Genomic DNA, 14,388 nt, shown 5'->3' on the forward strand with positions numbered 1-14,388 from the left:
CTTGGATGAAAAATTGTAGGGTCAGGATGATATTAGTCGGTTAGAGTTGAGTGGTCCCCCTAGGGTTGAGTGGTCCCCACTGGGTTATAGTATTTAATCCAATGGTTAGAAATAATGAAAAGAGTTGATCCAAAGGCTAAAAAACTGGTAGCAACAATGAAATTTTGCTACTAATAGTAGCCCAGTCCAACTCTATATATATATATATATATATATATATATATACTAGTTGAGCGTACGTGCAAATGCACGTAACAATTATTTTAATTTATTTTAAATTAATAAAAATTTGTAAATCATATTTTTTTAAAAAAAAAATATTTGTAAATTTATATGTTATATTTTATTAGAAAATATCTACGATATCAAATTTAAATTTTAGTATAAAATAGATTGATAGATTTGAAATCAAAAATCAAAAATTAAATTTAATTCACGATTTAAACTCAAATTTAAATTTTATTGTAAAATAGATGGATAGAAATACTATTTTTTAACAGATTGATATTCTGACAAAAATTTAGATAAGCATGAATTTATATCTATTTTAGAGATAAAAAGAAATTAAATAAATTTTGAATTAAAACATAGATTCACAGTATATATCTTTTGGTTGGCAAAAATTTGGATGAGTATATATTTTTTCTATTTTAGAGATAAAGAGAAATTAAAAGTTTGTTTCATTACGTTATTTATTTTACGTAAGAAAATAAGAATTAAATTTTTTTTCCCGCCAAAAAATGGGTCTGTCGACATATCAAAATTTGAAATACGTGATTTTATATATAGTATAGATATAGATAGATAATATAAATATTATATCACAAATAGAGATAAAGAAGAATTAAATAAAAATTCACAGTAGATATTCTCCGATTGGCAAAAATTTGGATAAGCATAAATTTTTTTTCTGTTGTAGAAATAATGAGAAAATAAAAGTTTGTTTAATTCTGTTATTTATTTTACGTAAAGAAAGCGGAATTAATTCTTTTCCCGCCAAAAAAGGATCTGTCGACAGACCGAAATTTAGGGCTTGTTTGGTTCATCCATTTTGGGTATGGAATGGGAATCGGTTTGATTAAATCCGGTTAATTTTGTTTGGTTCGCATGAATCGGTTTGGGATTCCTATTCCGGACTGGAATGGGAATGACTCATTAGCCTTCAACTTGATTCCGTTCTTCTAGCCCGGATTGAGATTTCATTCCGGAAGCCCACTAAGTTCTTGAAGCCCATGTGACCATCTCACCCTCCTTCTCTTCACTCCTTTCTCATCAAAAAAAAAAAAAAACCTATCCTCTCTCAAATCTCATATCCTACCACATCAATAAAGTTTTTAAAATAAATTTGATATTTTTTTTATAAAATTTATTAGAGAATAGTATTATATTTTTCATAAATTTTAAATAATATAAATTTATATTTGAGAGTAAAATTAGTATTATAGTATTCTATAAATTTTTTAGTTTATACGAACCAAATAATGAAATGTGAATAACTCATTCCAATTCTCAATCCATAAATAAACCAAAACGTCTTGGGGGAGTGGGCCATTCAATTACCATTCCATTCATTCACATTCCATTATCCTTCTAATTCCACCCTTGAACCAACATACCCTTAAAATACGTGCTTATATATATATAATATATATATATATATTAATATATTATAATATATATATAATATATATATATAATATATATATATATATATATAAAAAGCACGTATATTCAAATTTGGGTCTGTCGACAGACCCATTTTTCGGGCGAAAAATTAACGCCCATTTTTCTCTTTCCGTGACGAAAAATTTTAAATATAAGAATAAAATAGAAATAAAAACAGTATAATCAATACGTAAGTCTCTATAAACAGAGTTTAGAGATCTGAAAATCCTAAAATATAAAATTTTCTATTTAATCTAAAGTAAAATTTCTATAACAGATTACGAGTTGTGAAAAATCCTATAAAAGATATTTTTTTATTTTATTTTAAAATATCTTTTTTAGATATTAATCTATTTAATTTCAAAATATATATTTTTTAAGATAACAGATTTATTTTTCTATTAATTTCAAAAATTTATTTCCTAACAGATTTATTTTTCTATTTAATTTTAAAAATAATTTTTGCATTAGAGATTATTGTTAACTATTTATCATTTAAAGCATATCTTTCTTAATAGCGTGATTTATTATTTAAATTTTTTTAGATTAATATTTGGCAATCATATAAAATATGGCTAAAATTAAAAAAAATAATTAAAAAAGTATAACGTTTTCTAATAAATTATTACGGGCATTTGCACGTAATTTATCTAGTACTATATATATATATATATATATATATATATATATATATATATATATATATATGCGGAGAAAAGCTAGGACCAGTTAAAAGGTTGGAAATTTCTAAATGGTTTTGCTTATAGGCAACTAAAGCATTAAATGTAATCCACCCCATCAAAATAAGAACATCGATCGGACGGTCCCGATCGATCAATTTATTCTATAAACTAATTGCACCACTCATGGATATAACAAATCATCCTGACTTAGTCTGATATTTTTATTAGTTATATGTGATTTAGGTACAAATGCAATTCAATAGCCATAATTAGTTGTTTTGATTTTATTTACTAACACAAGCAATTGAAGCCATTCGATCTAATGGAATCCGTGAATTCGATAAAAACTTTTAAATGACTATTTCAGTTTCATTTACCGACTGTCTCTAGCGCAAGTGGCAAAAAACTTAGTGATTGATATCTGAGGTTCCAAGTTCAAATTCTAGTTGACTCGCATTTTCAGCTAAGTTTATTTCTAAATGAAATAAACGAAGCGGGTAGCGTGCTACCTATCTCTCTCTCTCTCTCTAAAAAAAAAAGAGACTATTTCAGTTTCATTTACTAAAACGTAACTAGAACCATCCAATCAAATAAAATCGGTGAATACGACAAAAATTCTCAAATGACTAGCCAATTTGATTTCATGTACAAAAAGGCAATTAATCAGAAACATTCATTCGAACGAGTTTGTCCACTTCGATAAAACTTTAAGAAAACGAGAACCATCTAATCAAGTAAAATCGGTGAATACGATAAAAATTTTCAAATGACTAGCCAGTTCGATTTCATGTACAAAAAGGCAATTAATCAGAACCATTCATTGTAACGAGTTTGTCGACTCTGATAAAACTTTAAGAAAACGATAATACAAATATACTGTATCTAGTCATGATTTAGACTTTGTAACTCTGATAGTAACATATATAACTACTTTGTCAATATCAATTTGTTCTCTCATGTATCTGACCTATGACTTATTAAGACTAGATGTTAATGTGATGTTATTATATATAAAAGGACAAGATTTATGTGAGGAGTGGGAGGGGCCCTTTTTCAAAGAAGTTGCCGCATTGGACCAAATTTGGCACGTTTGGGAATTGGGGAACCCCAATGAGGATAAATAGCTAGGGGGGGTGAACTAAATGTGAGGGGTGTGGAATAAGACCCTTTCACAAGTGCTCCTTTGAGTTACCAAGAAACAAATAAGAACAATTTAGAGAGAGAGAGAGAGAGAGAGAGAGATGGGGAGAGCTCCTTGTTGTGAGAAGATGGGGCTAAAGAAGGGGCCATGGACACCAGAAGAGGACCAAATTCTAATATCATATATACAGAAGTACGGGCACGACAACTGGCGCGCGCTGCCGAAGCTAGCTGGTAAAGTTTCTAATTCTATCTTGTCTTTTCTGATCCTTACTGTGGGGGGCGTCTCGTCTGTTTCGCAAAAACAAATGATCTATTGGTTCTCTATCTTGGAAAACTTGTTTTTACTGCTCATTGTACTTGTAGATCTTTTCAAGTATGTAAAAAATATATATATATATATATATATATATATATATATATGCTTGAACTTTAATTCTCTCATTATAGTAAGAAACATGAAATTGTTCGCCAAAATTGAAAAAGGAAAAGGCCTACGATAAATTTTTGATCTTTCGATTCAAATCTTCAGGTCTCTTGAGGTGCGGGAAGAGTTGCAGGCTCCGATGGATAAATTATCTGCGACCGGATATCAAACGCGGGAACTTCACCGCGGAGGAGGAGGAGACGATCATCCGATTGCATGAATTGCTTGGGAACAGGTAGGGACCCAAAGTTCTCTTTGATCCAAACAAGTTTGAATTAGGATCATATTTGATCATTTCATTTCATTAAAACATCTACATATATACATATATATGTTTCTTCATTACATGTCTTAAATTGCTTATTTTACAAAGAACAAGATGTTATACTGCAAATGTTCTCTTTTCTTCTTCTTCTTTTTTTTTTCCCCTGTTGTTAAATTAACTTTTTAATTTGTGGACAAAAATGTGCTTGTCCAAAATTTTAGGTGCAAAGACTTTTCAATCTAAATTTGTCAAAGCAAACAAATGAATGAAAACTGACTCTTTTCAAAAGTCCAAAGAAAAATGGAGGACTAATTGGGTGAGACACCCAATTTTCTCTCTCACACTGTACACTACAAAGTTTTTTTTTTTTTTTTTTAATTTTAAGACTATTTTTGAATTATTTTCTAGTATCAGAATTAGTTTTAAGAACCTTTCATTTAACTGGTTCCCAGTGTGATTTTCATTTCTACCATTTTTTGGCGTGTATTTATATTTATTATTTCGTAGTCTTTTCTATAATCTCTATAGTCTCTGCACGTGGCATGATTTATTCGGTATCGATCGTACACATGTGTAAGAGTGTTAAGAGTAATTCTATATGATCTCTTTTTGTGCAAGGCCACTTGTGAATACTAATAAATGAACTAGTTCTAAAGATTCTTTTGGATTTGGCTTTAGCAATGGCAACAATAATAGCTACTATTTTCCCCTTACTCAAAAACATTTATATATACAAATAGGACCACATGCATTTCTTAAACAAACTAATCAATGCCCCTACTATAATTAGTACACTTTATTAATGGCTATAATTAATCTCACTGTCACAAAAAAACAAATTCCCATTATAATAGTATATCAGGAGTCGAAAATAAACAAGTTTATGATCTTTTAATCTCAATTTGTTTAATTAGAGAATCAAAATCTTCTGACGGGATCGCGCCTCCTTTTTCGCTCCCAATTTTATTATCTATTATAGCCGTCACTCACGTTGTTGCCATTTTTCTTTTCTTTTCCTTTTTTTCAATGAAAAGGTGGTCCACGATTGCCGCGAAACTTCCAGGGAGGACAGACAACGAGATTAAGAACGTCTGGCACACCCATCTGAAAAAGCGGCTCGGACCTGAACATGCGAACCACGAAAAGAGGAAAGTGGTCCAGTCCACAACGCCGTCGGTCCCGCAAACTAACTCAGATGAGGAGCACCAAAGGTTCTTCGGTAGCCCCGAACAGTCGTTCAGCGGCTTATCATCGTCTACTGCAACGGAATCCTCCGGCGGTAATTTCGGAGCCAAGGAAGAGAGCTTCTCCTCGGAAGCGGTTCCGGAGATCGACGAGAGCTTCTGGTCGGAAACAATTTCGGCGTCGGAGCTGTTCGGCACCGTCGACACGTTGAACTACAGCGATCATACGGATTTTTGGCTAAGGGTTTTCTTAGAAGCTGGAGAGATAAATGATCTGCCTCTGTGATTAGGTCAAGGGATTCTTTAAATTTAGGAGCAAGGGGAAATTAAATCCATTAACTTCACATTTTAACTTTTTTTTTCTTTCATTTATTATTCTTTTTTACCCCCTCTACTTGGTTAAATGGTTAAGTATGAAGAGATATACTGTGAGCCAAGAAGAGGCATTGTACTGTTGCAATGAGAGTTTGAAAAAGTAGCCGTTAAGGATGCATTATAAATACCTTTATTTGTATAGAAGAGAGGAGAGCCTAGGGTTTGATGAAATTTTGCCAAAAAAGGCAAAAACTTTGTAATTGGCAAACTTTTTTTAGAAGCTACATTTTTATCTGTGCAACTCAAATTTAATATCTTCTTTATAGTATAAAAAAATCATAAGGTTACATCTATGGTGCACCTAAACCACAACACAATAATAAGATATAATAAATCGTAGATTTCTCGTGGTGGCCGCTTTAGAAATTCTTTTTATGCACATACGAAAAAGTTTAAGTACATATTTGAGTTTATTTCTGCTTCTACTTTCAGTTACAATAATTGTTATCAAAATGTTCAGTTTCAAAACTAAAAGTTTGAAACTTGGAGGTTTTACGGAAGCAAACAAATCCTAAATCTTTTGCTTCTAAACAAATCCTAAATCTACGAATTTAAAATTTTATTTTTAGTACATTAATGAGCAATTAAATGGGATTATAATGAAAAAGTTGTTTTAAAAAAAAACATATTAACAACTTTAATAACTACTATAATAAAATGCATTAATTCATGGTCAAGCATCAGGAGATCCATGGTTAATTGGAAAGAGCAAGAAAAGAGTTGTACACTCAATCCAAATTCCAAATTCAATAAATTTGGTCCATAACTTAACAACTAATTAATCAATTAACATCAATCAGGACAAATATATATGCTTAAACATAGAAAAAAAAAAATCAAACTTAAAAGGACACCAATAAAAAAATGTGATCAATGATTTGAAAGTGACTAAGTTGATTAATGGGCCTAATTAATTACTATTAAGCTAGCTAGCTACTTTTCTAAAGCTAATTTATAGTCAAGCGATAAACAATAAGATACTTTAATAGCATCATGACTCAATGCACCATTTGAATAATTAACAGTAAAAAAAATCGTTATTTATCCAACTTTGATTGCGTCCATACCTAATTAACTAGATAAATTAGTTAATTAGTTATGTAAAAGTGAGAATGGTTAATCACCTAACACCTTTTCTTCTTCTTTTTTTTTTTTGGGTCTTTTCTTATGAAAGTGAATCACCTAACATTATATAATTGCCTATTGATTGATACTTGTTTCCTTTCGATTTTACCTAGTCGTGTTTTCAAACTCTCACTAGTTTCACATTGTATATGTCAAATATAAAATATTAAAATATTATTCTCTAATCCAGGTTTTTAGAGATAAATGATTGTTTCATACATTATCAAGGTCTTGAATCTTATTAGCCTCCTAACTAATTGAATCTGACTTATTAAAAAGTTCCGAGTCCAAACATACAAGAAGCCGTCAAATATAAAATATTAAAATTATTTTTTTTAATAGCTTGAGTTTATAGAGACGAACGATCATTTCCCGAACATGCAATTTAATTATCCTAAATATTAATTACTATCGAAACTTCCAAATTTCAGGTGATCGAGAAGTTTGAAAACTTGATAGATATTTGACGGTAAACTGATTGCTCAGATGATAAATCCTAATAATGGTTTATGACCATTGGAAAGTTCGCGAAATTTAATCAACCTCAATGTAAACTTTTAGTTAAATTCTAGGATCAGTGTACACAGTTAGGTGAGTCTGATTGGTAATGAAGATGACTTTGAGACCTTCATTAAATTTTTCTCTCAGCTCATTACAGATTGTCAAGCACATGCATGTATGCATGGTTTCACACATGCAGGAGAAATGAACTTAGACACTGCTGCTGAAACAAAGACTCAGGCCTGGGATTCAACTTTCTGGATATAGCAAGTCAGAAACCAGCTGCAGAATACATTCAGCTTCCTGCGGCGGCGGCGAACCCGGCGCTCACATGTGGCGGCGTATGCGGATTAGCGGCGAATGCAGATCAGGTGAAATGAAAAGTACTGACTGTACACTCTATTATAAGTGGAAAATCTTAAACTCACTCTCATCCAATAGTTCGTAAAAACTCTCTTGAATTTTTAGTACTAAAAAAGCAAAAAGTTGATAAGACGGATAGGAGAATAGTAGCGCTTGGATGAGTAAGATGTAGATCTCACACTTAATCTAGGGGTATATAGATAGCATTTCTCAAAATCATCGCCAACCAGACTATTCCTAAATCATTTCTTGTCGAGTCAATTTCTTGGGCAATATATAGTATAAAAGACAAACCCTAAAGCCCCCACCCCGCCCTCCCCGCACCCGTTCTAAGATGTCTAGATGCTATTGTCCAGAACATAGATTCGGTAAAAAATAATCTAAAATTATACTCGACACTCTAACTCGTATATATGATAAATATAAAAGACACGTAAAACTGATACTGATACGTGAGATGAGATCTTAGGATTTGGCTCCCATAAGAAAACGCATGAGAGTACAGAAAATGTGTTCTCACGAGCTAAACAGATAACATGCAATGATTAAAATCCACAACCTTAGAAATTGGAAGAGTTTAGTAGTGATTTCGATACTAGGTTACGTAACAGATCAATCTAATGAAAAGTCACTTAGAAATAGTCCTACCATTCATTACATTTGGTCAATTATCTTACAACCTAAATTTCTTCCAATCCTTAATTGCTCTTTACTAATTCCTACGAGTAGGTACCCGCTAACTAACTGTAAGTACGGTTCACTGACGAAGGAGCTGACATCTTTTCTTCTTTTTTTTTTTCGATTCGAGGCCACGGTTGCCTCATTCCTGTAGCCTAATTCAACTCCTCTATGAATAAAAATGGATAGCGTGCTATCTTTTTCTCATAAAAAAAACTATTAAACCCTTTACCACCTGCGTTAGGGACGGCCGGTTATTCTTATCCGAATTTGCATTTGAAAAAAAAAAAAAAAAAAAAAAAAAAAAAAAAAAAAAACCTCCTACGGGTAGGTGGCACAATTGGCTAAGACTTGATGGTTAGTACCCGGAAATCTAAATTCAAAGTTTAATTATTTCACACATTTAACTGAGTTTATTTAAAAAAAAGAAATGAAGCGAATTGTTTGCTACTTTTTAGAAATACTATAATTTTGCATTAATTGTTAAAAGCCGTATTTGAGTCACGGTGAGATGGAATATGATCTTTTAATTATTCTCACAAATAAAAAAATTGAAATAATGGAACAGCTTAAAAGCCGCCATCAGTGGTTGGAAATCTACAAGAATTGCTGAAACCAGACAAGTAATCCCAATATAAGGAATTTACAAGCTAAGTTCCGACCGAATAGTCAATAACCCTTGCAGTCAATAACCTTAGTGTACTCTTTTTCCATGGAAGTTTTATTCTACTTTTATTTACATAAAATATCAGCTTTTTTTTTAAAAAAAAAAAAGAAGCTAAAGATTAGGTCTTAATTTAAGAGCTATAATCCTGCGACGAAGAAGATGATAAGATCAATATCTCTACATTGAACCATCAAATGATATAATTGTAGAATTATAACCAAAAAGTGATTGTAAGGATAGTTTTTTTGTAGGATGGACATAAAAAGCATGACAAGGTGGAGTTCAGAGGGAAAGCCTCCGATCCAACAGGAAGTGGACTACAATTCAAGAGTAAAAATAACGCCGCCTCGCGTTTAAAACGTGTCACAATCTCAAAGGACTCTTCTCTTTTCGCCAAGGCGAAGCCGAGAGATATTAAGACAGTTTTTGAACCATTTTCGCAGCGAAACATGGTATCTCTTCAATTCCCTAAACTCCAAGACGGCTCGGATTTAACTTGTTTAACAGGTTGCATTCTCTTTATTTTGTAAAATTCTTATTCTTTACCTGTTATATTATCTTTTCTATTCTTCACAGCAAGCAAACAGATGTGTCAGAGAAAAAATGTTAAGCCATTTTCTGCTAAACACTCGTGACAATCCCTATTTGCACCACCAAATAGATACCAAATCAGTTGGAGACGAAAAAGGATGGTGCTTCCAAAGCACTGCGCCAACATCATTCTATTTAAACAATTTTGAAATTTTTTGAAATAGTAAAATTGACTTGAGAATTAATAACCATATTAGATCTTTCCACAAATTCCTTTTTTTACCCTCTAAACATCGCAAGAAGAGTATTGACAAATTCAAATTCTAAAAGAACAAAAGATAATTTGATAATGAGTTGGTACTTAGCCAATCTTAATCAAATAACAGGGAGAGTGAAGTTTTACCTAACAGTGCTATATATAAATACAGTTAGTAGTTATCAACTTGAGCAATTCTATACTTATCGATTAGTTTTACAAACTTTTACAAATTTGGTTAGGCGGCGTTAAATCATTGACGAGTGTTTACAAATCTCAATACTAAGCAATAAATCCAGCCATTTAATAATTTTTGTTTGGGGGTGGGGGTGGGTTACAGTTTAGAATTTCGCTTGCATCAATGCTCATGACTCATGCAACCAACAAAACTTGCACAAAAAAATAAATAAAAAAAATAGTGCTATCATGTTCCACAAACAACAAGAATGAAGAGAAAAACGAGCACAAACATCTAGAGATGCAGCTCGATGTCAACTGCTTGCACAGAAGCAAGGTTTAATTTATTCCATACCTGACCGGTCAAGCGCTGTAATGAAGTTTCACGCAGAACGTGATTTAATTAAGAGAGGCACGAGTAGGCTAGAGCTTTCTCCTCGGCCAATTCCTGAGCTGTTGCATCCATTTTCTGCCTCGAAAATTCATCGATTGGGAGACCTAATAACAAAGAATTAAGTTAGCAAAGAAACGGAATCAGTACCTGTTACTGAAATTACTATCTTTTCCAAAGATAATGGATACTAGCATAGGCAAACTTTTAGAACTAGCTATTAACCTAATAACATCTTATACCATACCACAAAGAAAGGAAACTCAGGCAAGGAAATTGTTTGCTGTGGATCTCTAGGTCTGTTTGGCTCCGTAAGTTTTAAACAAAAGAGATAGATGAAGCTTGTATGATGTGTAGATTACAGATATCAAGAACTACAGTAAAGGCAAGAGCAAAATTCAGAAGCATGATTCACCGCAAAGAGCCAAGCAATGTTTGAACTCTCGAGAAACTATAAAAGAACAGTTGATTTGCTGGGAACTTGTACAAGGCAAGTGCGAAACACATGAAGAAAGAAAGAGTATTTGCTTTCAGCTTTCTTGAAATCTATTGCAAAGAAGCATAAAAAAAATTGTGACCGCGCACAAATTTAAACCACAGCTACAATGTTTTGATATTGAAAAATGTTAACAAACAAGCCAAAATTTATGAGCTAGGAGAAGTTATGTTGCTACTATCTAAAATAGAAGAGATTCTATATTATCAATATACCTTGAACAATTGTCCACTCGCCATTACGGCATGTGACAGGGTAAGAGTAAATGAGTCCAGCCGGCACATTATATGAACCATCAGAATACACACCCATGGAAACCCATGTTCCCTGTAATTAGTAAATTGAAAAATTGTAAGATAATTTTCTACCAAATAAGGAACCTTTTCTGACAAAAGGAGATTTAACTATTAGAAATTGACCTCTGGTGTCCCAAGAACCCAATCATGGATGTGATCACAAGCGGCACTAGCAGCAGATAAAGCACTGGAAAGCTTTCTTGCTTTGATGATCGCAGCACCACGTTGTTGAACAGTCGTGATAAACTCTCCATTAAGCCTATGCATAAAATATAACAAATTAATACTCGAGCACTTCCACGTATATTTCTTAAAACATCACACATGTATATATGTGGATATATCTGCACAGATTACCACTCATCATCAGCGACAAGTTCACGAACAGGTTTTTCCCCACTTGGAGTTTTCACAGTGGCATGGTTAACGTCAGGATACTGAGTAGAAGAGTGATTGCCCCAGATGATAACATTCTTTACATCACTAACTTGAACGTTTAGCCTTTCAGAAATCTGACCCAATGCCCTGTTATGGTCTAGCCGAGTCAGACAGGTGATGTTTTTCTCAGAGATTGACGGAGCAAACTCTTTCAGGATCAATGCATTGGTGTTTGCTGGATTAGCCACAACCAGCACCTGCAGTAATCGAGCATAAAGTTTCAAGATATTAATCACCCGCATACTTTGCTGACATTATATATAAATGGAAGTAAATTTTTAAGTAGGTAGAAAGAAGAATGTTCTCAACCTAGATTGCAAAGATGCGCTAAAGTATACTCAAAAGTGAGAAAACTGCTTAAAGCCCAAATACCCAAACGGACTTTGTATCATGCAATTAAATCTTCAACAGCCTAAAGTGAATACAGAGCTTCATTCCACATTCCCAAAGATTTACTAGCTGGAACTCGAGCATATACATAAACAGAGGCACAGTTCAGACGCTACATACCTTGCAATTTGGAGCAGCATGCTTCTCAAGAGCAGAAGCTTGGGATTTGTATATTGAAACGTTTTTCGACATGACATCTTTCCTTTCCATTCCTTCTTTCCTAGGGAATCCGCCAACCATAACGGCTATGCTGACTCCAGTGCACGCCTCGACAACATCAGTTGTTGCAACAACTCCTACAAATATCATTTTACATATCTTAGTAAAAATATGATAGCAATACTCTCATAGATCTAATAATATCTTTACAAAAGTGGGAAAAGACTAAAGAGATCTACCCTTAAGAAGAGGGAATGCTGCATCAACCAACTCCATTTTAACCCCATTAAGCGATTCTGCAGCCGGGGGTATATCGAGCATGTGCAAGATAACAGGCTGGTCCGGACCCAGCATCACTCCTCTAGCAATCATAGGAACAAGTGCATATCCAATTTGGCCTGTAAACAAAAAACAATAAGAAAATCTGCTAGATGCTATAAAGTAAAGCTCTAAGTAAAGGGGGCAAAAAGATTACAGATAACATTAAGGAGGAAGTGGGTTTTATAACTTAACAATAAGCATGAAGAAAATGTATGTTAGGGGCAATCTTGGTTAGCTAAACAATCCTCCCGATAACTACCTTGACCACGAAGAGATTACTCGAGTTACAAAAACAAGATGCAACAAAAAGTTTCACACAGTAAGTGACGAGCATGGAAATAATAATATAAAGCAAACAATGACCTAATTTGCTTGACTGTTGTGAATAAATACTTCGATTGGTGGCGCATTACTTTTCTACGTTTCCATCAAATACAAAACAGATCAATCGGACAATCTACAGGAGGAAGCAGGTTTGTTAAGCCCCCTAACAATATACAGCAAGAGAATTAACTTAGAAACTCTCTAGACGAACAGAAGGATCTTTGTTCTAACAACTTTGACCAACAAGAGTATGTATAGTTATAAATGAAAGAACTAACAAAGATACTCAAACGACAAGAAACAGATCTGGAAATATATAACATGAAGAGCACAATCCCTAATGCGGTAAATTGCCGAACAAGTTTAGTTAGTAATGATTTCAAGCAGCTACTATCATTACAACACACATATGAAGAAATGCTACATTTTTAGGATCGTGACAAGCACTTCGAAGTTACATGATACTGAATAATACTATACGAAAGGATTTTTTTAATCTTCGTACCCCTAAAAGCAATAACATATAGAACTCGGATTGGAATCCTGAAATGTTTCTATTTGAGTTAAAGATCATGGCATATAGACCTCAGATCTTAATCCCTTCTCCAAACACTATCTCTATAAACTCAAATTCCACGAGATCCTAGTAATTAGGCACGAAATTGAGACCGAAAACACACAGATACACAAAAATTCATCTAGGAAGGATCAAATACATAAGGATCCAAATAGGAGACATCGGGTTTTCGATCAGATCTAAGGAACGATCGATCGGATCGCAACAAAGCTCATCGCAAAAGGATCTGGCGATGGATTCGTACCTGCGGCGCCGGTGACGAGGACTCGGACGGGATCCTTCGCCATTGGAGAGGCGATAAAGAGAGAGAGAGTGTGCGCGCGCTCGCGGGGGTGTGACCGGGTGAGTGAGAGGGAGACGAAGAGAGGGTTCTAGAAGAAGAGGGGGGCGGAGACGGCCAATGAGCAAAGGGTATTGCTATTTATATAGACAGTGGCGAGAAGCGTTATGAGTTGGGCTCTTAATAGGCCGTATATGGGCCTCAGTAAATTGGGCCTTGGCCTAGTATGTCTCTGCGTGGATAAGAAATTAAGCCCAAATTCGGATAGAGAGAACAAGGGTCAAATTAGAGTTTAAATAATTTTTGGGTAAACTTCATATACCTGTTTTCGTAATTTCTCATTTTAATACCCTATGTTTTAAAGTACAACAATTTAATACCATGGTTTCATTTTCTCTTTTTGTCGGTTGCTCCATTAAAATTTCGTTAAATTATATGCAAAAAAATTTCAGATATCCCATCTGGGTTTATAGAATATTCACTTTACTACCTTTCAGTTTTAACTTTGTCACTGATTTAACGAAAAAAAAATTAGCGGAGGTAATAATAAAAAGAGAAAAATGAAACCGCTGGGTATTAAATTGATATACTTTAAACCACAGAATACTAAAATAAATAAGTGCGAAACTATAAAAATAAAGATATTAAAGGTATTAATTTATTTTTTTTTTCTAATTTA

The 14,388-nt window shown here is 33.4% G+C and overlaps 2 protein-coding genes across 2 annotated transcripts; one reads left to right on the top strand and one right to left on the bottom strand.

Moving 5' to 3' along the window:
• On the top strand, positions 3,508-5,980 carry LOC109713743 (myb-related protein Myb4-like). Its single transcript, XM_020237924.1, has 3 exons — positions 3,508-3,722; positions 4,021-4,150; positions 5,215-5,980. The coding sequence occupies exons 1-3, from the start codon at positions 3,590-3,592 to the stop codon at positions 5,648-5,650; spliced, it is 699 nt and encodes a 232-aa protein (XP_020093513.1). The 5' UTR covers positions 3,508-3,589; the 3' UTR covers positions 5,651-5,980.
• On the bottom strand, positions 10,141-13,819 carry LOC109714314 (malate dehydrogenase). The gene is made up of 7 exons (XM_020238893.1): positions 13,674-13,819; positions 12,447-12,605; positions 12,169-12,344; positions 11,578-11,855; positions 11,344-11,479; positions 11,140-11,251; positions 10,141-10,535 (listed from the first exon to the last, which is right to left on the bottom strand). Exons 1-7 carry the CDS (start codon positions 13,714-13,716, stop codon positions 10,441-10,443), a joined length of 999 nt encoding a protein of 332 aa, XP_020094482.1. The 5' UTR covers positions 13,717-13,819; the 3' UTR covers positions 10,141-10,440.

This window comes from Ananas comosus, linkage group 8 (assembly GCF_001540865.1).
Source record: "Ananas comosus cultivar F153 linkage group 8, ASM154086v1, whole genome shotgun sequence".
Taxonomy (NCBI): Eukaryota; Viridiplantae; Streptophyta; class Magnoliopsida; order Poales; family Bromeliaceae; genus Ananas; species Ananas comosus.

Bases quoted from the DNA above. Each gene is read 5' to 3' on its own strand.
- LOC109713743 (XM_020237924.1), top strand. From the start codon at position 3,590: ATGGGGAGAGCTCCTTGTTGTGAGAAGATGGGGCTAAAGAAGGGGCCA. The intron at 3,723-4,020 runs GTAAAGTTTCTA...TCAAATCTTCAG, and splicing joins CGCGCTGCCGAAGCTAGCTG to GTCTCTTGAGGTGCGGGAAG. The intron at 4,151-5,214 runs GTAGGGACCCAA...TTCAATGAAAAG, and splicing joins CATGAATTGCTTGGGAACAG to GTGGTCCACGATTGCCGCGA.
- LOC109714314 (XM_020238893.1), bottom strand. From the start codon at position 13,716: ATGGCGAAGGATCCCGTCCGAGTCCTCGTCACCGGCGCCGCAG. The intron at 11,856-12,168 runs GTATGTAGCGTC...CGATTACTGCAG, and splicing joins ATGCTGCTCCAAATTGCAAG to GTGCTGGTTGTGGCTAATCC. The intron at 11,252-11,343 runs GTCAATTTCTAA...TACTAATTACAG, and splicing joins GGGTTCTTGGGACACCAGAG to GGAACATGGGTTTCCATGGG.